Here is a 24,166-nt window from a genome sequence, read left to right as displayed (position 1 = left end):
GCACCAGTTCTCAAAGCTCCAGATTATTCTAAGCAGTTCATTGTGCAGACTGATGCCTCTGAACATGGGATAGGGGCAGTTTTGTCCCAAACAAATGATGATGGCCTTGACCAGCCTGTTGCTTTCATTAGCAGGAGGTTACTCCCCAGGGAGCAGCGTTGGAGTGCCATTGAGAGGGAGGCCTTTGCTGTGGTTTGGTCCCTGAAGAAGCTGAGACCATACCTCTTTGGGACTCACTTCCTAGTTCAAACTGACCACAGACCTCTCAAATGGCTGATGCAAATGAAAGGTGAAAATCCTAAACTGTTGAGGTGGTCCATCTCCCTACAGGGAATGGACTTTATAGTGGAACACAGACCTGGGACTGCCCATGCCAATGCAGATGGCCTTTCCAGGTTCTTCCACTTAGAAAATGAAGACTCTCTTGGGAAAGGTTAGTCTCATCCTCTTTCGTCTGGGGGGGGGTTGTGTAAGGAAATGCCTCCTTGGCATGGTTGCCCCCTGACTTTTTGCCTTTGCTGATGCTATGTTTACAATTGAAAGTGTGCTGAGGCCTGCTAACCAGGCCCCAGCACCAGTGTTCTTTCCCTAACCTGTACTTTTGTATCCACAATTGGCAGACCCTGGCATCCAGATAAGTCCCTTGTAACTGGTACTTCTAGTACCAAGGGCCCTGATGCCAAGGAAGGTCTCTAAGGGCTGCAGCATGTCTTATGCCACCCTGGAGACCTCTCACTCAGCACAGACACACTGCTTGCCAGCTTGTGTGTGCTAGTGAGGACAAAACGAGTAAGTCGACATGGCACTCCCCTCAGGGTGCCATGCCAGCCTCTCACTGCCTATGCAGTATAGGTAAGACACCCCTCTAGCAGGCCTTACAGCCCTAAGGCAGGGTGCACTATACCATAGGTGAGGGTACCAGTGCATGAGCATGGTACCCCTACAGTGTCTAAACAAAACCTTAGACATTGTAAGTGCAGGGTAGCCATAAGAGTATATGGTCTGGGAGTCTGTCAAACACGAACTCCACAGCACCATAATGGCTACACTGAAAACTGGGAAGTTTGGTATCAAACTTCTCAGCACAATAAATGCACACTGATGCCAGTGTACATTTTATTGTAAAATACACCACAGAGGGCACCTTAGAGGTGCCCCCTGAAACCTATCCGACTATCTGTGTAGGCTGACTAGTTCCAGCAGCCTGCCACACTAGAGACATGTTGCTGGCCCCATGGGGAGAGTGCCTTTGTCACTCTGAGGCCAGTAACAAAGCCTGCACTGGGTGGAGATGCTAACACCTCCCCCAGGCAGGAGCTGTAACACCTGGCGGTGAGCCTCAAAGGCTCACCCCTTTGTCACAGCCCAGCAGGGCACTCCAGCTTAGTGGAGTTGCCCGCCCCCTCCGGCCACAGCCCCCACTTTTGGCGGCAAGGCTGGAGGGAACAAAGAAAGCAACAAGGAGGAGTCACTGGCCAGTCAGGACAGCCCCTAAGGTGTCCTGAGCTGAAGTGACTCTAACTTTTAGAAATCCTCCATCTTGCAGATGGAGGATTCCCCCAATAGGGTTAGGATTGTGACCCCCTCCCCTTGGGAGGAGGCACAAAGAGGGTGTACCCACCCTCAGGGCTAGTAGCCATTGGCTACTAACCCCCCAGACCTAAACACGCCCTTAAATTTAGTATTTAAGGGCTACCCTGACCCCTAGAAAATTAGATTCCTGCAACTACAAGAAGAAGGACTGCCTAGCTGAAAAACCCCTGCAGAGGAAGACCAGAAGACGACAACTGCCTTGGCTCCAGAAACTCACCGGCCTGTCTCCTGCCTTCCAAAGATCCTGCTCCAGCGACGCCTTCCAAAGGGACCAGCGACCTCGACATCCTCTGAGGACTGCCCCTGCTTCGAAAAGACAAGAAACTCCCGAGGACAGCGGACCTGCTCCAAGAAAAGCTGCAACTTTGTTTCCAGCAGCTTTAAAGAATCCTGCAAGCTCCCCGCAAGAAGCGTGAGACTTGCAACACTGCACCCGGCGACCCCGACTCGGCTGGTGGAGATCCGACACCTCAGGAGGGACCCCAGGACTACTCTGATACTGTGAGTACCAAAACCTGTCCCCCCTGAGCCCCCACAGCGCCGCCTGCAGAGGGAATCCCGAGGCTTCCCCTGACCGCGACTCTTTGAACCTAAAGTCCCGACGCCTGGGAGAGACCCTGCACCCGCAGCCCCCAGGACCTGAAGGACCGGACTTTCACTGGAGAAGTGACCCCCAGGAGTCCCTCTCCCTTGCCCAAGTGGAGGTTTCCCCGAGGAATCCCCCCCCTTGCCTGCCTGCAGCGCTGAAGAGATCCCGAGATCTCTCATAGACTAACATTGCGAACCCGACGCCTGTTCCTACACTGCACCCGGCCGCCCCCGCGCTGCTGAGGGTGAAATTTCTGTGTGGACTTGTGTCCCCCCCGGTGCCCTACAAAACCCCCCTGGTCTGCCCTCCGAAGACGCGGGTACTTACCTGTAAGCAGACCGGAACCGGGGCACCCCCTTCTCTCCATTCTAGCCTATGCGTTTTTGGGCACCACTTTGAACTCTGCACCTGACCGGCCCTGAGCTGCTGGTGTGGTAACTTTGGGGTTGCTCTGAACCCCCAACGGTGGGCTACCTTGGACCAAGAACTAAGCCCTGTAAGTGTCTTACTTACCTGGTTAACCTAACAAATACTTACCTCCCCTAGGAACTGTGAAAATTGCACTAAGTGTCCACTTTTAAAACAGCTATTTGTCAATAACTTGAAAAGTATACATGCAATTTTTATGATTTGAAGTTCCTAAAGTACTTACCTGCAATACCTTTCGAATGAGATATTACATGTAGAATTTGAACCTGTGGTTCTTAAAATAAACTAAGAAAAGATATTTTTCTATATAAAAACCTATTGGCTGGATTTGTCTCTGAGTGTGTGTACCTCATTTATTGTCTATGTGTATGTACAACAAATGCTTAACACTACTCCTTGGATAAGCCTACTGCTCGACCACACTACCACAAAATAGAGCATTAGTATTATCTATTTTTACCACTATTTTACCTCTAAGGGGAACCCTTGGACTCTGTGCATGCTATTCCTTACTTTGAAATAGCACATACAGAGCCAACTTCCTACAACTATGTATTATCTAAACAAGCAAGGGGGGACGCACTCCACGCAGTTAAGCCTGCTAGCACAAAAGATTTGGCGTTGGGCAATTCACAACCAAATTCGCCTAATAGCTCAATTTATACCAGGGATCCAAAATCAACTCGCAGACAATCTCTCTCGAGATCACCAACAGGTCCACGAATGGGAAATTCACCCCCAAATTCTGAACACTTATTTCAAACTCTGGGGAACACCTCAGATAGACTTGTTTGCGACAAAGGAGAACGCAAAATGCCAAAACTTCGCATCCAGATACCCACACAAACAGTCCCAAGGCAATGCCCTATGGATGAACTGGTCAGGGATATTTGCTTACGCTTTTCCTCCTCTCCCTCTCCTTCCTTACCTGGTAAACAAACTCAGTCAAAACAAACTCAAACTCATATTAATAGCACCAACTTGGGCAAGGCAACCCTGGTACACAACGCTGCTAGACCTATCAGTAGTACCCTGCATCAAATTGCCCAACAGGCCAGATCTGTTGACACAGCACAACCAAAAGATCAGACACCCAGATCCAGCATCGCTGAATCTAGCAATCTGGCTCCTGAAATCCTAGAATTCGGGCACTTACAACTTACCCAAGAATGTATGGAAGTCATAAAACAAGCCAGAAGGCCATCCACCAGGCACTGCTATGCAAGTAAATGGAAGAGGTTTGTTTGCTACTGCCATATTAATCAAATACATCCATTACACACAACTCCTGAACATGTAGTGGGCTACTTGCTTCACTTACAAAAATCTAACCTGGCTTTCTCTTCCATTAAAATACACCTTGCAGCAATATCTGCATACCTGCAGACTACCTATTCAACTTCCCTATATAAGATACCAGTCATTAAAGCATTCATGGAGGGCCTTAGGAGAATTATACCACCAAGAACACCACCTGTTCCTTCATGGAACCTAAATGTTGTCCTAACTAGACTTATGGGTCCACCTTTTGAACCCATGCACTCCTGCGACATACAGTTCCTAACCTGGAAGGTGGCATTTCTCATTGCCATTACTTCCCTAAGAAGAGTAAGCGAGATTCAGGCGTTTACAATACAAGAACCTTTTATACAACTACACAAGAATAAGGTCGTCCTAAGGACCAATCCTAAATTTTTGCCAAAGGTTATTTCACCGTTCCATCTAAATCAAACAGTGGAACTTCCAGTGTTCTTTCCACAGCCAGATACCGTAGCTGAGAGGGCACTACATACATTAGATGTCAAAAGAGCATTGATGTATTACATTGACAGAACAAAAAACATCAGAAAGACTAAACAACTATTTATTGCATTTCAAAAACCTCATGCAGGAAACCCAATATCCAAACAAGGTATAGCCAGATGGATAGTTAAATGCATCCAAATCTGCTACCTTAAAGCTAAACGACAGCTGCCCATTACACCAAGGGCACACTCAACCAGAAAGAAAGGTGCTACCATGGCCTTTCTAGGAAACATCCCAATGCAAGAAATATGTAAGGCAGCCACATGGTCTACGCCTCACACATTCACCAAGCACTACTGTGTAGACGTGTTATCCGCACAACAAGCCACAGTAGGTCAAGCCGTATTAAGAACATTATTTCAGACTACTTCCACTCCTACAGGCTGAGCCACCGCTTTTGGGGAGATAACTGCTTACTAGTCTATGCAGAACATGCGTATCTACAGCGACAGATGCCATCGAACTGAAAATGTCACTTACCCAGTGTACATCTGTTCGTGGCATCAGTCGCAGTAGATTCGCATGTGCCCACCCGCCTCCCCGGGAGCCTGTAGCAGTTTGGAAGTTACCTTCAATTATTTATATATGTATCATCTCAACCTTAAATAGGTGCATACTTAGTCACTCCATTGCATGGGCACTATTACTACAATTCAACTCCTACCTCACCCTCTGCGGGGAAAAACAATCGAAGATGGAGTCGACGCCCATGCGCAATGGAGACAAAAGGAGGAGTCACTCGGTCCCGTGACTCGAAAGACTTCTTCGAAGAAAAACAACTTGTAACACTCCGGCCCAACACCAGATGGCGAGCTATTGCAAAACATGCGAATCTACTGCGACTGATGCCACGAACAGATGTACACTGGGTAAGTGACATTTTCATTATACAGCAGGGGACAGGAAAGATAAGCACCCTTCCCCCTATTAGGAGAAAGAGAAGACTGGAATTTCAAACTGACCAAACACCACAAACAAAAATGGTGAAAAAGGTTACTCCGCCACCCTCTCCTCCACCTATAATTCACGTCTCACCAGCACAAACTCCATCACATTCCCCGGCTCACACCACCATGAGCCAAGGTGACCAGGATCAGGACGCATGGGACTTATACGACGCCCCTGTGTCAGATAACAGTCCGGAGGCATACCCTACAAAGCCATCACCACCAGAAGACAGTACTGCATATTCTCAGGTGGTGGCTAGAGCAGCACAATTTCACAACGTAAGCCTCCACTCAGAACAAGTCGAGGATGACTTTCTATTCAACACCCTCTCCGCCACCCACAGCTCCTACCAAAGCCTGCCTATGCTCCCTGGTATGCTCCGGCACGCAAAAGACATCTTTAAGGAGCCGGTCAAAAGTAGGGCAATCACACCAAGGGTGGAAAAAAGTATAAAGCGCCTCCTACAGACCCTATTTTCATCACTACACAGCTGCCACCAGATTCTGTCGTTGTAGGAGCAGCTAGGAAAAGGGCCAACTCCCACACATCTGGGGATGCACCACCCCCAGATAAAGAAAGCCGCAAGTTCGATGCAGCTGGAAAGAGAGTCGCAGCACAAGCTGCAAACCAGTGGCGCATCGCTAACTCTCAGGCACTACTTGCGCGCTATGACAGAGCCCATTGGGATGAGATGCAACATCTCATTGACCATCTACCCAAAGACCTACAAAAGAGGGCAAAGCAAGTGGTTGAGGAAGGACAGAACATTTCAAACAACCAGATACGTTCCTCCATGGATGCAGCAGACACAGCTGCAAGAACAATAAATACATCTGTGACCATCAGAAGGCATGCATGGCTACGAACGTCTGGGTTTAAACCAGAGATTCAGCAGGCAGTTCTCAATATGCCTTTTAACGAAAAAGAACTGTTCGGTCCAGAAGTGGACACTTCGATTGAGAAACTTAAAAAAGACACGGACACTGCTAAAGCCATGGGCGCACTCTACTCCCCGCAGAGCAGAGGAAATTACAGCACCTTCCGCAAAACACCCTTTAGAGGGGGGTTTCGGGGTCAGGCCACACAAGCCAGTACCTCACAGGCAACAACATCCAGTTACCAGCGACAGTACAGGGGAGGCTTTCGGGGCCAATATAGAGGAGGGCAATTCCCTAGGAATAGAGGAAAATTTCAAAGCCCCAAAACCCCTACTACTAAGCAGTGACTCACATGTCACTCACCCCCTCCACACAACACCAGTGGGGGGAAGAATAAGTCATTATTACAAAGCATGGGAGGAAATCACTACAGACACTTGGGTTCTAGCAATTATCCATAATGGTTATTGCATAGAATTTCTACAATTCCCTCCAAACATACCACCGAGAGCACAAAATTTATCAAAACATCATTCCGAGCTCCTGGAGATAGAAGTTCAAGCACTATTGCAAAAGAATGCAATCGAGTTAGTACCAAACACACAAATAAACACAGGAGTTTATTCACTGTACTTCTTAATACCAAAGAAGGACAAAACGCTAAGACCAATCCTAGACCTAAGAATAGTAAACACATACATCAAATCAGACCACTTTCACATGGTCACACTACAAGAAGTGTTACCATTGCTGAAACTACACGACTACATGACAACATTAGACCTCAAAGATGCGTATTTCCATATACCAATACATCCATTGCACAGGAAATACCGAAGGTTTGGATTCAAAGGAATACATTACCAATTCAAGGTACTGCCTTTCGGTTTAACAACCGCACCAAGAGTCTTTACCAAATGTCTAGCAGTAGTCGCTGCACACATCAAAAGGCAGCAAATACATGTATTCCCGTATCTAGACGACTGGCTAATCAAGACCCATTCGTTAATAACGTGCTCACACCACACAAATCAAATCATACAAACCCTCTACAAACTAGGGTTCACAGTCAACTTCGCAAAATCCAACATTCTGCCATGCAAGGTACAACAATACCTAGGAGCCATAATAAACACAACAATAGGAGTAGCCACTCCAAGTCCACAAAGAATTCAAAATTTCAACAACATCATACAACGCATGTATCCAACACAAAGAATACAAGCAAAGATGATATTACAACTCCTAGGCATGATGTCTTCATGCATAGCCATTGTCCCAAACGCAAGACTGCACATGAGGCCCTTACAACAGTGCCTTGCATCACAGTGGTCACAAGCACAGGGTCACCTTATAGATCTGGTGTTGATAGACCGCCAAACTTACCTCTCGCTTCTATGGTGGAACAATATAAATTTAAACAAAGGGCGGCCTTTCCAAGACCCAGTGCCACAATACGTAATAACAACAGATGCCTCCATGACAGGGTGGGGAGCACACCTCGATCAACACAGCATACAAGGACAATGGAACGTACATCAAACAAAACTGCATATAAATCACCTAGAACTGCTAGCAGTTTTTCAAGCACTAAAGGCTTTTCAACCAATAATAGTTCACAAATACATTCTCGTCAAAACAGACAACATGACAACAATGTATTATCTAAACAAACAAGGGGGAACGCACTCAACGCAATTGAGCCTGCTGGCACAAAAGATATGGCGTTGGGCAATTCACAACAAAATTCGCCTAATAGCACAATTTATCCCAGGGATTCAGAATCAACTCGCAGACAATCTCTCTCGAGATCACCAACAGGTCCACGAATGGGAAATTCACCCCCAAATTCTGAACACTTACTTCACGCTCTGGGGAACACCTCAAATAGACTTGTTTGCGACAAAAGAGAACGCAAAATGCCAAAACTTCGCATCCAGATACCCACACAGGCAGTCCCAAGGCAATGCCCTATGGATGAACTGGTCAGGGATATTTGCTTACGCTTTTCCTCCTCTCCCTCTCCTTCCTTACCTGGTAAACAAACTCAGTCAAAACAAACTCAAACTCATATTAATAGCACCAACTTGGGCAAGGCAACCCTGGTACACAACGCTGCTAGACCTATCAGTAGTACCCCACATCAAACTGCCCAACAGGCCGGATCTGTTAACACAACACAACCAAAAGATCAGACAGCCAGATCCAGCATCGCTGAATCTAGCAATCTGGCTCCTGAAATCCTAGAATTCGGACACTTACAACTTACCCAAGAATGTATGGAAGTCATAAAGCAAGCCAGAAGGCCATCCACCAGGCACTGCTATGCCAGTAAATGGAAGAGGTTTGTTTGCTACTGCCATATTAATCAAATCCAACCATTACACGCAACCCCAAAACATGTAGTGGGTTACTTGCTTCACTTACAAAAATCTAACCTAGCTTTCTCTTCCATTAAAATACACCTTGCAGCAATATCTGCATACCTGCAGCCTACCTATTCAACTTCCCTATATAGGATACCAGTCATTAAAGCATTCATGAAGGGCCTTAAAAGAATTATTCCACCAAGAACACCACCTGTTCCTTCATGTAACCTAAATGTTGTCTTAACTAGACTTATGGGTCCACCTTTTGAACCCATGCACTCCTGCGACATACAGTTCCTAACCTGGAAGGTGGCATTTCTCATCGCCATTACTTCCCTGAGAAGAGTAAGCGAGATTCAGGCGTTTACTATACAGGAACCTTTTATACAACTACACAAAAATAAGGTCGTCCTAAGGACTAATCCTAAATTTCTACCAAAAGTTATTTCACCGTTCCATCTAAATCAAACAGTGGAACTTCCAGTGTTCTTCCCACAGCCAGATTCCGTAGCTGAGAGGGCACTACATACTTTAGATGTCAAAAGAGCATTAATGTATTACATTGACAGAACAAAGAGCATCAGGAAAACTAAACAGCTATTTATTGCATTCCAAAAACCTCATGCAGGAAACCCAATATCAAAACAAGGTATAGCCAGATGGATAGTTAAATGCATCCAAATCTGCTACCTTAAAGCTAAACGACAACTGTCCATTACACCAAGGGCACACTCAACCAGAAAGAAAGGTGCTACCATGGCCTTTCTAGGAAACATCCCAATGCAAGAAATATGTAAGGCAGCCACATGGTCTACGCCTCGCACATTCACCAAGCACTACTGTGTAGACGTGTTATCCGCACAACAAGCCACAGTAGGTCAAGCCGTATTAAGAACATTGTTTCAGACTACTCCCACTCCTACAGGCTGAGCCACCGCTTTGGGGAGATAACTGCTTACTAGTCTATGCAGAACATGCGTATCTACAGCGACAGATGCCATCGAACTGAAAATGTCACTTACCCAGTGTACATCTGTTCGTGGCATCAGTCGCTGGAGATTCACATGTGCCCACCCGCCTCCCCGGGAGCCTGTAGCAGTTCGGAAGGTACCTTCAACTATTTGTATATATATTATTTTAACCTTAAATAGGTACATACTTAGTCACTCCATTGCATGGCCACTATTACTACAGTACAACTCCTACCTCACCCTCTGCGGGGAAAAACAATCGAAGATGGAGTCGACGCCCATGCGCAATGGAGACAAAAGGAGGAGTCACTCGGTCCCGTGACTCGAAAGACTTCTTCGAAGAAAAACAACTTGTAACACTCCGACCCAACACCAGATGGCGAGCTATGCAAAACATGCGAATCTACAGCGACTGATGCCACGAACAGATGTACACTGGGTAAGTGACATTTTCATTGCAGCACAAGCAGCAAACCAATGGCGTATTGCCAATTCACAAGCACTTTTGGCAAGATACGATAGAGCTCATTGGGACGAAATGCAGCATTTCATAGAACACTTACCTAAAGAGTTCCAGAAAAGGGCACAACAAGTGGTAGAAGAAGGACAAAGTATCTCCAATAATCAGATACGGTCATCAATGGACGCAGCAGATACGGCTGCAAGGACAGTAAATACTGCAATAACGATAAGGAGACACGCATGGTTGCGTACGTCAGGATTCAAGCCGGAAATACAACAAGCCGTGCTAAATATGCCCTTTAATGAACAGCAGTTGTTTGGGCCGGGAGTCGACACTGCTATTGAAAAACTCAAAAAAGATACTGATACCGCAAAAGCCATGGGCGCACTCTACTCCCCACAAAGCAGAGGCACATTTCGCAAAACACAATTTAGGGGAGGGTTTCGATGTCAACCTAAAGAGGCCACAACCTCACAAGCAAGGCCCACTTATCAAAGCCAATATCAGCGGGGAAGTTTTCGGGGGCAATATAGAGGGGCACAATTCAAAAAAAATAGAGGGAAGTTCTAAAGCCCCAAAACCCCTCATAACAAGCAGTGACTTCCAAGTCACACATCCCCAACACATAACACCTGTGGGGGGGAGACTAAGCCAATTTTACAAACATTGGGAGGAAATAACAACAGACACTTGGGTACTGGCAATTATCCAGAATGGTTATTGCATAGAATTTCTCAAATTCCCTCCAAACGTCCCACCGAAAACACACAATATGTCAAAACAACATACAGATCTTCTAGGACTAGAAGTTCAGGCATTGCTACTAAAAGAAGCAATAGAATTAGTACCAAAACACCAGAAAGGAACAGGAGTTTACTCTCTGTACTTTCTCATACCCAAAAAAGACAAGAGTCTGAGACCTATATTAGATCTCCGAACATTAAATACCTACATCAAATCAGATCACTTTCACATGGTGACATTACAAGACATAATCCCACTGCTCAAACAACAAGACTACATGACAACACTAGACCTAAAGGATGCATATTTCCATATACCGATACATCCTTCACACAGAAAGTACTTAAGGTTTGTATTCCAAGGGATACATTACCAATTCAAAGTGTTGCCATTCGGAATAACAACTGCGCCAAGAGTTTTTACAAAGTGCCTCGCAGTCGTAGCTGCACATATCAGAAGGCAGCAAATACACGTGTTCCCGTACCTAGACGATTGGTTAATCAAAACCAACACGCTAGAAAGGTGTTCACAACACACAAAGTATGTCATAGAAACCCTCCACAAACTAGGTTTCTCAATCAACTACACAAAGTCACACCTTCTGCCGTGTCAAACACAGCAATACTTAGGGGCGACAATCAACACAGCAAAAGGGATTGCCACTCCAAGCCCACAAAGGGTTCAGGCATTTCACAATGTAATACAGGCCATGTATCCAAAACAAAAAATACAAGTCAAAATGGTGATGAAACTCCTTGGCATGATGTCCTCATGCATACATACATATATATATATATATATATATATATATATAACTCTTCGAGGTGTGAGGCATTACTAATCCTAAATACATATTAATAACACTTGCATGTTCCTTACTACTCGATTAGTAATTGAAAACAATTTAATCCTTGTAAAAACAACCCCTAGTTAAAAATCAGTTACCGGCTCTCACCCCTACAACGCTTCCGAAAGCCCAGTTAAGGAACCGCGTATAAAAATCTCATATCATCCAACAGGCTGAGAACCTGACCCCCCTTACTAACATTGTATTCCCTGAAAATTGGCTTTAGAATATTTTTCCTTTCATCTAAACTCCACAAACGCTAATCAAATATGTTGGCTTCTGCGTTTTCCTTTGAGGCTACAAGTACAGAGGCCCCCTCGTCCCTCATTATAGTCTCTTTTTCATATCCATGTAGCACAGGCTTAGCCCAACCCTACATGTTAACTCCACATTCCTTAACTTGGGGTTAGGCAGGGCCTCTATATAAGGAAACCTATCCTCATTTCCATGCCCCATAAACTGGGTAGATATTTTACCCTCCAGATAAGATGAATCCTCTTCTCTGGCACCTTTGTTTACCATGGCACGCAACTCCTGCTTAGGGATCTGTTGTTCTCCGCTCCCCTGATCAGCTACTAAACGCAAAGTAACACAAACCTTCTCCAGCCTACCGCTCACTTGGGAAGCCCAATTTAAGTCTCTTTTCCTTATTTCCTTTTTACAGAGTGTAGGAAGTTGGCACTGTATGTACTATTTCAAAGTAAGAAATAGCATGCACAGAGTCCAAGGGTTCCCCTTAGAAGTAAGATAGTGGCAAAAAGAGATAATTCTAATGCTCTATTTTGTGGTAGTGTGGTCGAGCAGTAGGCTTTTTAGAGGGTAGTGTTAAGCATTTGTTGTACACACACAGGCAATAAATGAGGAACACACACTCAGAGACAATTCCAGGCCAATAGGTTTTATATAGAAAAATATATTTTCTTAATTTTAGAACCACAAGATTCAAGATTTGAGGTAAGTACATAAAAAACAAGGTACTTCACACAGCTAAGTATAGAACTGTGATTTAAAACAGTAGTACACACAGTTTTGGTTAAAATGTCAATCTATTTTAAAAGTGGACACAGTGCAAAAATCAACAGTTCCTGGGGGAGGTAAGTAATGGTTAGTTTCTCAGGTAAGTAAAGTACTTACACAGTCAGTCTACTGGGCATAGGCAGCCCACCTTTGGGGGTTCAAGGCAACCCCAAAGTCACTGCACCAGCAACTCTGGGCCGGTCAGGTGCAGAGGTCAAAGGGGGCCCAAAACACATAGGCGCCTATGAAGAACAGGGGTGCTCCGGTCCTAGTCTGCTTACAGGTAAGTACCTGCGTCCTCGGGGAGCAGACCAGGGCGGTTTTGTAGAGCACTGGTGGGGGACACACACAAGCCCACAAAACACACCCTCAGCGGCACAGGGGCGGCTGTGTTCAGACGGAAAAGTAGGCGTCAGGTTTGCTATAGAAAGCAATGGAGGGACCTGGGGGTCACTTAGGCGATGCAGGCCGGGGGGCTTCTAGGGCCAGCCACCAACTGGGCTAGGCAGAGGGCCGTCTGCTGGTCACTCCTGCACTGGTAGGTTGGTCCGTCTCGGTCCTGCGGACTGCCGGTGCAGTGCTTGGTCCAGGCGTCGGGTTCCTTTGTTACCAGGCAGTCGTGGTCAGGGGGAGCCTGTGGATCCTCTCTGCAAGCATCGCCGTGGGAATGCAGGGGGGTCGACTCAGGGTGTCCACGTCGTTGGAGTCTCCTGGGAGTCCTCTGTGCGGTGTTAGTTGTCCTGAACTCGAGCCGGGGGCGTTGGGTGCGGAATGTGAAGACTCGCACTTCTAGCGGGAAGTGAAAGTCTCTTTAACAGTTGTTTCAAAGTTGCATAGTTGTTGCGGTTTTTGAACAGGGCAGTTGTTCTCTGGAGTTTCTTGGTCCTTCGGATTCAGGGCAGTCCTCTGAGTTCTCAGAGGTCGCTGGTCCCGTCGGATGCATCGCTGTGCAGGTTCTTTGAGTCTGGAGACAGGCCGGTAGGGCTGGGGCCAAGTCAGTTGGTGTCTCCGTCGTCTCTGCGGGGCTTTGAGGTCAACAGTCCTTCTTTCTTCAGGTTGCAGGAATCTGATTTCCTAGGTTCAGGGTCGCCCCTAAGTACTAAATTTAGGTCAGGGAGGCAGTAGCCAATGGCTACTGTCCTGGAGGGTGGCTACACCCTCCTTGTGCCTCCTCCCTGAGGGCAGGGGGGGCACATCCCTATTCCTATTGGGGGAATCCTTCAAAACCAAGATGGAGGATTTCTCAAGGCAGGGGTCACCTCAGCTCAGGGCACCTTAGGGGCTGTCCTGACTGGTGGGTGACTCCTCCTTGTTTTTCTCATTATCTCTTCTGGACTTGCCACCAAAAGTGGGGGCTGTGTCCAGATGGGCGGGCATCTCCACTAGCTGGAGTGCCCTGGGGCATTGTAACACGAAGCCTGAGCCTTTGAGGCTCACTGCTAGTTGTTACAATTCCTGCGGGGGGGGGGGGGGAGTATGAAGCACCTCCGCCCAGAGCAGGCTTTTGTTTCTGGCCTCAGAGAGCACAAAGGCCCTCACCACATGCGGTCAGAAACTCGTCTCTCAGCAGCAGGCTGGCACAGACCAGTCAGTCCTGCACTGAAGGATTGGGTAAAATGCAGGGGGCATCTCTAAGATGACCTCTGTGTGCATTTTTTAATAAATCCAACTCTGGCATCAGTGTGGGTTTATTATTCTGAGAAGTTTGATACCAAACTTCCCAGTTTTCAGTGTAGCCATTATGGAGCTGTGGAGTTCATTTTGACAAACTCCCAGACCATATACTTAATATGGCCACACTGTACTTACAATATCTAAGAATAGACAGACACTGTAGGGGCGTATTGCTCATGCAGCTATGCCCTCACCTGTGGTATAGTGCACCCCTGCCTTAGGGCTGTAAGGCCTGCTAGAGGGGTGACCTACCTATGCCACAGGCAGTATTTTGTGTGCATGGCATCCTGAGGGGGATGCCATGTCGACTTTGCCTTTTTCTCCCCACCAACACACACAATCCGCAATTGCAGTGTGCATGTGTTAGGTGAGGGGTCCCTTAGGGTGGCACAACATATGCTGCAGCCCTTAGGGACCTTCCCTGGTCACAGGGCCCTTGGTACCACTGGTACCTTTTACAAGGGACTTATCTGTGTGCCAATTGTGGAAACAATGGTACATTTTAGGTGAAAGAACACTGGGGCTGGGGCCTGGTTAGCAGGGTCCCAGCACACTTCTCAGTCAAGTCAGCATCAGTATCAGGCAAAAAGTGGGGGGTAACTGCAACAGGGAGCCATTTTCCTAGACAGAGGCACGCAATTTTGGGGATACCTTCTTCAGTCAGTCTCAACAAAAATGTCAATGTGGCTTGCACTCTCAAGTAACTCGACGCCGGCATTTGACATTCAGCCCTTATAGCCTGGATCATGCTTGAAGAGGGAAGTGCATGCAGCCGTTTCATACATTTACCTCTTTCTGCGTCCCAGTTCAACTTCTCAGCGAACGTTAAAACTTCCACCTCATATTGGGATTGTGGCTGCACCGTGGAATTAAAGGCCGAGAGTATGCGACGGAGAGATGGGCCTCCATACTTCATGCGAAACCGGTGATGGTGCAGCAGATTGTGGTGTTGACAGTAGTTATGGAAGACATCTAATTTTCTTTGCAAACCCAACTGTTTCATGTTAGCTATCATTAAATCAAACAAGAGACATGGTTCCCATCCATGTTTTGGCCTCAACCCCCGGCCTCCTTTAATGTTTGGCAAATCAGACAGGAATATGGCAAACAACAGCGGGCCAAGACACAACCTTGTTGCAGCCCATTCTTTACTGGGATCTTTTTTCATAAAGTCCCACGACTATCTAAAATCACTTGGGCCCAATTCTGCGTATGTAATCTCTGGGGAAAAGAGAGCAATGCTGAGTCCATCCTGAGCTACCTCAACATATCCCACAGCAAACTGCGATCCACCAGATCAAAGGCGGCACGGAAATCGACAAAGCAACAAAACAACAAAATAGACATCCTCGTACAATGGCCAGAGACTAAAACAGTGGTCTATTGTCGAGTGAGTTTCCTTATAGCCACCTTGCTCTACTGCAATTAAATTATTAAATTCTACCCAGGACTTCATTAGACCCAGCACTAATTTAGCAAATACTTTTTCACCCAGATCCAGCAGACTAATTAGGCAGTAATTCTCTGGTTGTGTTGTATCGTCCTTCTTGTAAAGTGGCCTAATTATTGCTCCTGTCCAACTCCCAGGAACACAGCTGAATCAAAGATTTTCTGGAAGGTAACGTATACTCTTGCCCTCCAAGCCACATTGGTTTTTATTACAACGGCTGGAAGGTTATCTGGGCCAGCTGCTGTAGTGAACTTAGGAGCCACAATTATTTATTTTCTCTTCTGAAGGGAGAAGTACGACCTTATGTCACCACTTATCTCCACTTTAGTTTCTGGGTCTAACCCTGCATCCAATCCCCGGCCCATATAGACGCGTAAAGGCTTATTCTCATCATCTTCCCCTAGTAAACAGCGCACAGCCCCGGGGGCCTTCCCCTCCCGTACCAACTGCAGGAACTTCCTAATAATGTTAGTTCCTATCACATCTAACAGAAGTTGCCAATTCGTATTTATGTACTCCATGTTACATGTACTCAGGATGTTTTATAGTTTTGTTTGGCTAAACAGAGCTTTTGTTCAGTTCCCTTATCACACCTTTTGCTAAATTCCTTTTCCAACTTCCGCACCTTTAACAACCTGGTCCTACACTTGCGATGAAACCAGGTAATTTTATAACTGTCACTTCACCCTGCTTTGCAGCGTGTTTGTGTTTATATCTGTCTCACCTTGCACAGCCGTCCTTGAAGTATCAAACTTTAACGACTGCAGCGTGACTGTGTGAGTGCTGATTAATGAAACTTGTGAAACTATAAATACACCTGTATATAGATATATATGTGTGTGTGAGAAACTGTTCCTCCTCTATTCTGGATGTTTGCCTGCAGCTCTGACAACCTTGTAGGAGCTGCAACAATGTACTAAAGGTCTTAAAGTTGATGAGTAGATTTGTCTCCCATTGTTGAAGGGGCTTTTATGAATGGAGTGAGCTCAGAAAGGGATTTCTGTAAAATATAATCTGTTTTATGCAGGCTGCATTGATTGGTGTTGGCAGCCTTGAAGTTACATTTAGCGAGTTAACGCCTCCTTTTCTGTGTTTAGCTGGCCTATTGCGTGGTGCAGTTCTTGGAGAAGGACAGTAGCCTGACCGAGCCGGTGAGTGCATTCGTGAAACCCCATCTCACACACTTTGTGATTTAAGTATGTTCCGTGGGCTTGCATCTTCAGTATGTTATTCTCTCTGCAATCATGAAGATACCGTCGGGAACGGGATAGAGTTACAAGTTTGTTCGCATCTGTTGATTTGTGGTACCTTTCTGAGACGCACTCAGCCATGTGATGTCCTTTCAACAAAGAGATGATGATGTAATAGATGGGAAATGAATGTCTATCTGCAGGAGATGTTAAATCACAAGAAAAAGTTCCTTTAGCGCAGAGCCAAGCGCCCCTTTGACCTTCGGAGCCCTCTGTGGGGTAGGTTTGACTGTGCTCTTGAGGGAATGTTCCTGGAACTCAGCTGTGCAGAATAAGTTCTTCTCTAAGAGCAGCTCCGTCAATAGAAGCTATGAATAATCTCACCAGTGCTTGCGATCCCAAAGCACTTAAATTTTTTTAAATACAGCTTACGACAGTTCACTAAAAATAAGCAAGTGTTAATTTAAAATGATCACTTCATAGTGTCGGAAAGTGCCCCTTTTGTCAGTGTCACCCACCACTTTTTTGCCTGACATTGATGCTGACTTGACTGAGAAGTGTGCTGGGACCCTGCTAACCAGGCCCCAGCACCAGTGTTTTCACTAAAAATGTACCATTGTTTCCACATTTGGCACACCCCTGGCACCCAGACAAGTCTCTTGTAAAAGCTACCAGTGGTACCATGGGCCCTGTGACCAGGAAAAGTCTCTTAAGGGCTGCAGTATGTGTTGTGCCACCCTAAGGGACCCCTCGCCTAACACATGCACACTGCCATTGCAGATTGTGTGTGTTGGTGGGGAGAAAAGGCAAAGTCGACATGGCATCCCCCTCAGGATGCCATGCACACAAAAAACTGCATGTGGCATAGGTAAGTCACCCCTCTAGCAGGCCTTACAGCCCTAAGGCAGTGCACTATACCACAGGTGAGGGCAGAGCTGCATGAGCAATATGCCCCTACAGTGTCTAAGTCTATTCTTAGGCATTGTAAGTACAGTTGTGGCCGTACTGAGTATATGCGAACTCCACAGCTCCCTGATGACTTCACTTAATGCTGGAAAGTTTGGTATCAAACTTCACAGCTCAAAAAACCCACACTGATGCCAGTGTTGGATTTTATTGTAAAATGCACACAGAGGGCATCTTAGAGATGCCCCCTGAAATTCCCCCAACTCCCTAATGTGTGGCTGATTGTTCTGTGCCAGTCTGCCACTAACTGACAAGTTTCTTACCCCAAGGGATGAGAGCCTTTGTGCTCTCGGGAGACGGAGACAAAGCCTGCGCAGGGTGGAGGTGCTTCTCACCTCCCCCTGCAGGGACTGCAGCACTTGGCGATGAGCCTCCTGCCATTTGTTCTTCTGCCCCAGGACACTCCAGATAGTGGAGATACCCCCCCTTTCAGGGACCAAGCCCAACATTTTAGCAGCAGGTCCAGTGGGAAAATTAATAAACATCAGGATGAGTGTCCACCCCAGCTGGGACCACCCCTAGGATGCCAGAGCTGAGGTGAACCCCTGGTTGCAGAATTTTCCATCTTGTCCTGGAGGGTAATAGCCAATAGGGATAGGAATGTGCCCCCCTCCCAAAGGGATTGGACACAGGAAGGGTGTAGCCACCCTCAGGGACAGTAGCCATTGGCGTCCGCCCTCCGACCCCTGTAACACCCCTAAATCTAGTATTTAGGAGCACCCCTGAACCTTGCTCTTCAGATTCCTGGCGACCTGAAAGAAGGACTGAAGAGCTGCTCCAGCAGAGAAGACTCCAGACAACTGACTTGGCCCCAGCCCTACTGGCCTGTCTGAAGCTTCAAGACTCATGCTGCAAAATGGCGATGCATCCTTCAGGACCAGCGACCTCTACAAACCACCAGAAGACTACTTGCCTACCCAAGGACCACGATCTCCTGACAACAGCGGTCCTGTCCACAAAGAACCCTCCAAGCAAGACTCTGGACCCTCATGGATCCACAAGTCCTGCCCACTCTGCACACGATGCCCACGGCCTTAGTCCAGGTGGCTCACCGATCCAGAGAAGGTCCCCAGGTAATATCAACGTCGAGTCCACCCTGGGTTGACCCCTCCTGACCAACACACCACCACCAGCAGCCTAAATCTAAAGGACCCTCCCTGACCGCGACCAGCTCTGGAGGAGATTCCCGACACCTAAAGGTACCCCTGCACCCGCAGCCCCCCTGGCCTTGGGGAATCCAACAGATGGTCCAGCAACGTCCAGTGGACTCTCTACTTACCTGTCCAGCCGTTGGTCTCCTTCAGCCAACTCTCTGAACCAAGCCAGGCAGGGCCCCAGTGCTCATAGTATGTGCCCTGTATGTGTTCCCTGTGTGGTGCCTAACTGTATCACTGAGGCTCTGCTAACCAGAACCTCAGTGTTTATGCTCTCTCTGCTTTCCAAATTTGTCACTACAGGCTAGTGACTAAATTTACCAATTCACATTGGCATACTGGTACACCCATATAATTCCCTTGTACACCCATATAATTCCCTTGTATATGGTCCTGTGGTACCCAGGGTATCGGGGTTCCAGGAGATCCCTATGGGCTGCAGCATTTCTTTTGCCACCCATAGGGAGCTCTGACAATTCTTACACAGGCCTGCCACTGCAGCCTGTGTGAAATAACGTCCACGTTATTTCACAGCCATTTACCACTGCACATAAGTAACTTATAAGTCACCTATATGTCTTACCTTCACCTGGTTAAGGTTGGGTGCCAAGTTACTTAGTGTGTGGGCACCCTGGCACTAGCCAAGGTGCCCCACATAGTTCAGGGCAAATTCCCCGGACTTTGTGAGTGCGGGGACACCATTACACACGTGCACTATACATAGGTCACTACCTATGTATAGCGTCACAATGGTAACTCCAAACATGGCCATGTAACATGTCTAAGATCATGGAATTGTCTGATCCTCTGGGTCTCTAGCACAGAACCCGGGTACTGCCAAACTGCCTTTCCGGGGTCTCCACTGCAGCTTCTGCCAACCCCTCAGACAGGTTTCTGCCCTCCTGGGGTCCAGGCAGCCCTGGCCCAGGAAGGCAGAACAAAGGATTTCCTCTGAGAGAGGGTGTTATACCCTCTCCCTTTGGAAATAGGTGTGAAGGGCTGGGGAGGAGTAGCCTCTCCCAGCCTCAGGAAATGCTTTGAGCACATATTGTGCCCATCTCTGCATAAGCCAGTCTACACCGGTTCACGGATCCCCCAGCCCTGCTCTGGCGCGAAACTGGACAAGGGAAAGGGGAGTGACCACTCCCCTGACCAGTACCTCCCAGGGGAGGTGCCCAGAGCTCCTCCAGTGTGTCCCAGACCTCTGTCATCTTGGAAACAGAGGTGTTTGGGGCACACTGGACTGCTCTGAGTGGCCAGTGCCAGCAGGTGACGTCAGAGGCTCCTTCTGATAGGGTCTTACCTCTCTTGGTAGCCAATCCTCCTTCCTTGGTAGACAAACCTCCTTTCTGGCTATTTAGTGTCTCTGCTTTGGGGAATTCCTCAGATAACGAATGCAAGAGCTCACCAGAGTTCCTCTGCATCTCCCACTTCACCTTCTACCAAGGATCGACCGCTGACTGCTCCAGGACGCCTGCAAAACTGCAACAAAGTAGCAAGACGACTACCAGCAACATTGTAGCGCCTAATCCTGCCGGCTTACTCGACTGTTTCCTGGTGGTGCATGCTCTGGGGGTAGCCTGCCTTCACCCTGCACCAGAAACTCCGAAGAAATCTCCTGTGGGTCAACGGAATCTTCCCCCTGCTAACGCAGGCACCAAAAGACTGCATCACTGGTCCTCTGGGTCCCCTCTCATCCTGACGAGCGTGGTCCCTGGAACACAGCAACTCTGTCCAAGTGATTCCCACAGTCCAATGACTCTTCAGTCCAAGTTTGGTGGAGTTAAGTCCTTGCCTCCCCACGCTAGACTGCATTGCTGGGTACCGCGTGATTTGCTGCTGCTCCGGCTTCTGTGCATTCTTCCAGGATTTTCTTCGTGCACAGCCAAGCCTGGGTCCCCAGCACTCCATCCCGCAGTGCACAACCCTCTGAGTTGGCCTCCGACGTCGTGGGGCCCTCTTTTGTAACTTCGCATGGACTCCGTCCACTCCTCTTCCAAGTGCCTGTTGGGGTACTTCTGCGGGTGCTGCCTGCTTCTGAGAGGGCTCTGAGTTGCTGAGCGCCCCCTCTGTCTCCTCCTCCAAAAGGCGACATCCTGGTCCCTCCTGGGCCACAGCAGCATCCAAAAACCTCTACTGCAACCCTTGCAGCTAGCAAGGCTTGTTTGCGGTATCTCTGCGTGGGAACACCTCTGCAAGCTTCATCGCGACGTGGGACATCTGTCTTCCAAAGGAGAAGTTCCTAGTCCTCTTCTTTCTTGCAGAAATCCAAGCTTCTTCCATCCGGAGGCAGCTTCCTTGCACCTTGCTAAATTAGTGCTGGGTTTCCTGGGCTCCTGCCCCCCCGACACTGTTGCGACTATTGGACTTGGTCCCCTTGCCTTGCAGGTCCTCAGGTCCAGAAATCCGTTGTCAGTGCACTGCTGGTGTTTGTTGTTCTTGCAGAATCCCCCTATCACGACTATTGTGTCCTTTTGGGGTAGTAGGTGCACTTTATTCCTACTTTTCAGGGTCTTGGGGTGGGGTATCTTGGACACCCTGACTGTTTTCTTACAGTCTCAGCGACCCTCTACAAGCTCCCATAGGTCTGGGGTCCATTCGTGATTCACATTCCACTTTTGGAGTATATGGTTTGTGTTGCCCCTAGACCTATGTTTGCCTATTGCAACCTATTGTAATTCTACACTGTTTGCATTACTTTTCTTTCTATTACTTACCTGTTTTGGGTTTGTGTACATATGACTTGTGTATATTACTTACCTTCTTCATGAGGGTACTCACTGATATACTTGTGGCATTTTGTCATAAAAATAAAGTACCTTTATTTTTAGTATATCTGTGTATTGTGTTTTCTTATGATTTTGTGTATGTGACACCAGTGGTATAGTAGGAGCTTTGCATGTCTCCTAGTTCAGCCTAAACTGCTTTGCCATAGCTACCTTCTATCAGCCTAAGCTGCTAGAAACACCTCTATTCTACTAATAAGGGATAACCAGACCTGGCACAAGGTGTAAGTACCTTTGGTACCCACTACAAGCCAGGCCAGCCTCCTACAGTCTGGAGTTAAGTCATTGAGTGTGCGCTGCTTGTGTGTGTGTACAACAAATGCTTTGCACTACCGTCTGATACGCCTACTGCTTGACCACACTACCACAGAAGAGAGCATTAGTATTATCTACTTTGGCCTCTGTTAAGCCTCTGGGGAACCCCTGGACTCCGTGCCTCCGGGGAACCCCTGGACTCCGTGCCTCCGGGGAACCCCTGGACTCTGTGCACTATATACCTCACCCTGGTGTAGTATATACAGAGCCAGCTTCCTACACATCTTACATTTTTCGTAACGCAACTCACTAAAAATAAGCCAGTGTTGATTTAAATTATCTCTACATAGTACATACAAGTCACTAGAAAAAAACAATCTCAAACCTTTTTAAAGGGAGAACGGGCCAGTGTAGCTGCATCCACACAGTCTTAGAGGGTGAACACTGGCACTGCCCCTCTACGGAAGCAAAGCAGCGGTATCCCATCAGGCCCTCTGTGTCGCCGGTAGCTTAGGGTTTTCCTGGTTCCTGTGAACAGGTTGTTAGAGGACTTTGCTTGAATTGTTTGGCTGTATTTTGAATCATTTTCTCCAAAGTTGTTTAATGCTTCAAGTGATTTTTATTCCTGAGAATTCTGACAAATGTTTGTGTTTCACAAATTGGCACCTCCTTTTGGTAAATTCCCCTGGCAGGATGAAGGCGTAGAAGGACCCATGTGACCTCGGTGTTGTGTCCTTTCCTGTACTCATCACCCAGAAGACTAACCACACAGCTTCAAACTCTACGGGGCCCTGAAGGACCCGTAAAGATCAGGCTTTGTGGGAGGCTTGTAGTGTGGACTCTTGCTCTGGGCAGGACTGCTGGTTTAAGGATGACCGTACTAATGTTTATAGGTGACTATGCCAGTGCTACAACACAACGCAACTGTCGTTCCAACCCTTCCGGCTCACAAGCAGCACCTCACCAAAAACCCAGAACAGTTCAATTTGACTTGTGGCAGCCTTTACGCATGGACTTGAGTGGGACATCTCAGGGAGTGTCGGGGTTAAACGGAAATTACCCTTTTCTCACATTAACAACATGTCTCAATCAAACACAGGCAACGAAGGAGATGCAGAAAATTTCAATAGGTTTTATTTTAGTAAAATTGCACTTTGCAATAAGTCGCATGGGCTGCAATGATTAGGATAATGAACAGTGCAAGAAACAGAATTGTAAAGACAAGTCATTATTACAAAGGCCCCCACCATCTTGCAATATCACCAGATATCATGAAGTGTATGATATGTCCTAATACCCTAGCATGTAGGCCTAACCCAGAAGAGAGCTAGGTATGTTAATCCTAATCTGCCAATGCCATGTCCATGAGAAGAGCCCCCAACCCTTGTTACCTTGGATGAGGTCTCTAGCTCAGACTCCGCAGTAACACGAAGACTGGGTCAGCGTCAAGGCGACGTGCAGCAGTGATGGCATCTGGTCGGAATCCCTCTGACTATCTGCTAAAGTGAGGAGTATTTATACAGATCTGCTTGGACCCCTGACATAGGTTTTGTTCCCAAACAATAGATAACAAGGCGTGCTTGGGACTGTAAATGATATAAACAATTCCCTCGAAAGCGTGAAGAGGGAAAGTACCTAATGAGAACACCTACAGTTTTTGTCTTTGTCGCCTGATCTTGATGCCTTAGCGCAGTGGCACTGATAATGCCAACTAAAACATGGACCTAAGTCAAAACAAGGCAGCCATCTCAAAAGAATGAATTAAATACATGAGCTAAAAGAGAGCAAGCTAAGTAGGGTAAAAGTCACTAGGTGACGCGGCACAAGTCTGCAAGCCACAGGCTAAGCTAACTCCTATATCCCATTAAAACAAACTAGGATTCACTACAGGCTCCCTAAACAAGATCTCCTCGCCAGAAATGGGAGTGCTTCTGTTCTACGCTGGTACAGCTGCAGTGTTAGCTGAAGAGGGCAGGTTTACCTTCAACACGCCGTTCAAGCTCAGAAAAGTTGGCCCCTTGATCTCTAGGAACTCAT

At 47.3% G+C, this 24,166-nt stretch overlaps 1 protein-coding gene across 3 annotated transcripts in view; it reads left to right on the top strand.

Annotated features, from left to right (window-relative positions):
• Positions 1-24,166, top strand: part of PPP2R5D (protein phosphatase 2 regulatory subunit B'delta) — a 501,712-nt gene that overhangs the window by 308,495 nt on the left and 169,051 nt on the right. For all 3 annotated transcript variants that reach the window (XM_069236432.1, XM_069236433.1, XM_069236434.1), the window contains exon 10: positions 16,876-16,929. In XM_069236432.1, the coding sequence (XP_069092533.1) occupies positions 16,876-16,929 (54 nt within the window). The remainder of the gene's footprint in view (positions 1-16,875; positions 16,930-24,166) is intronic.

Source organism: Pleurodeles waltl, chromosome 5, assembly GCF_031143425.1.
Source record: "Pleurodeles waltl isolate 20211129_DDA chromosome 5, aPleWal1.hap1.20221129, whole genome shotgun sequence".
In the NCBI taxonomy this organism is placed as follows: domain Eukaryota; kingdom Metazoa; phylum Chordata; class Amphibia; order Caudata; family Salamandridae; genus Pleurodeles; species Pleurodeles waltl.
The sequence above is the reverse complement of the archived record's forward strand: the minus strand, read 5'-3'. Positions and strand labels throughout refer to the sequence as shown.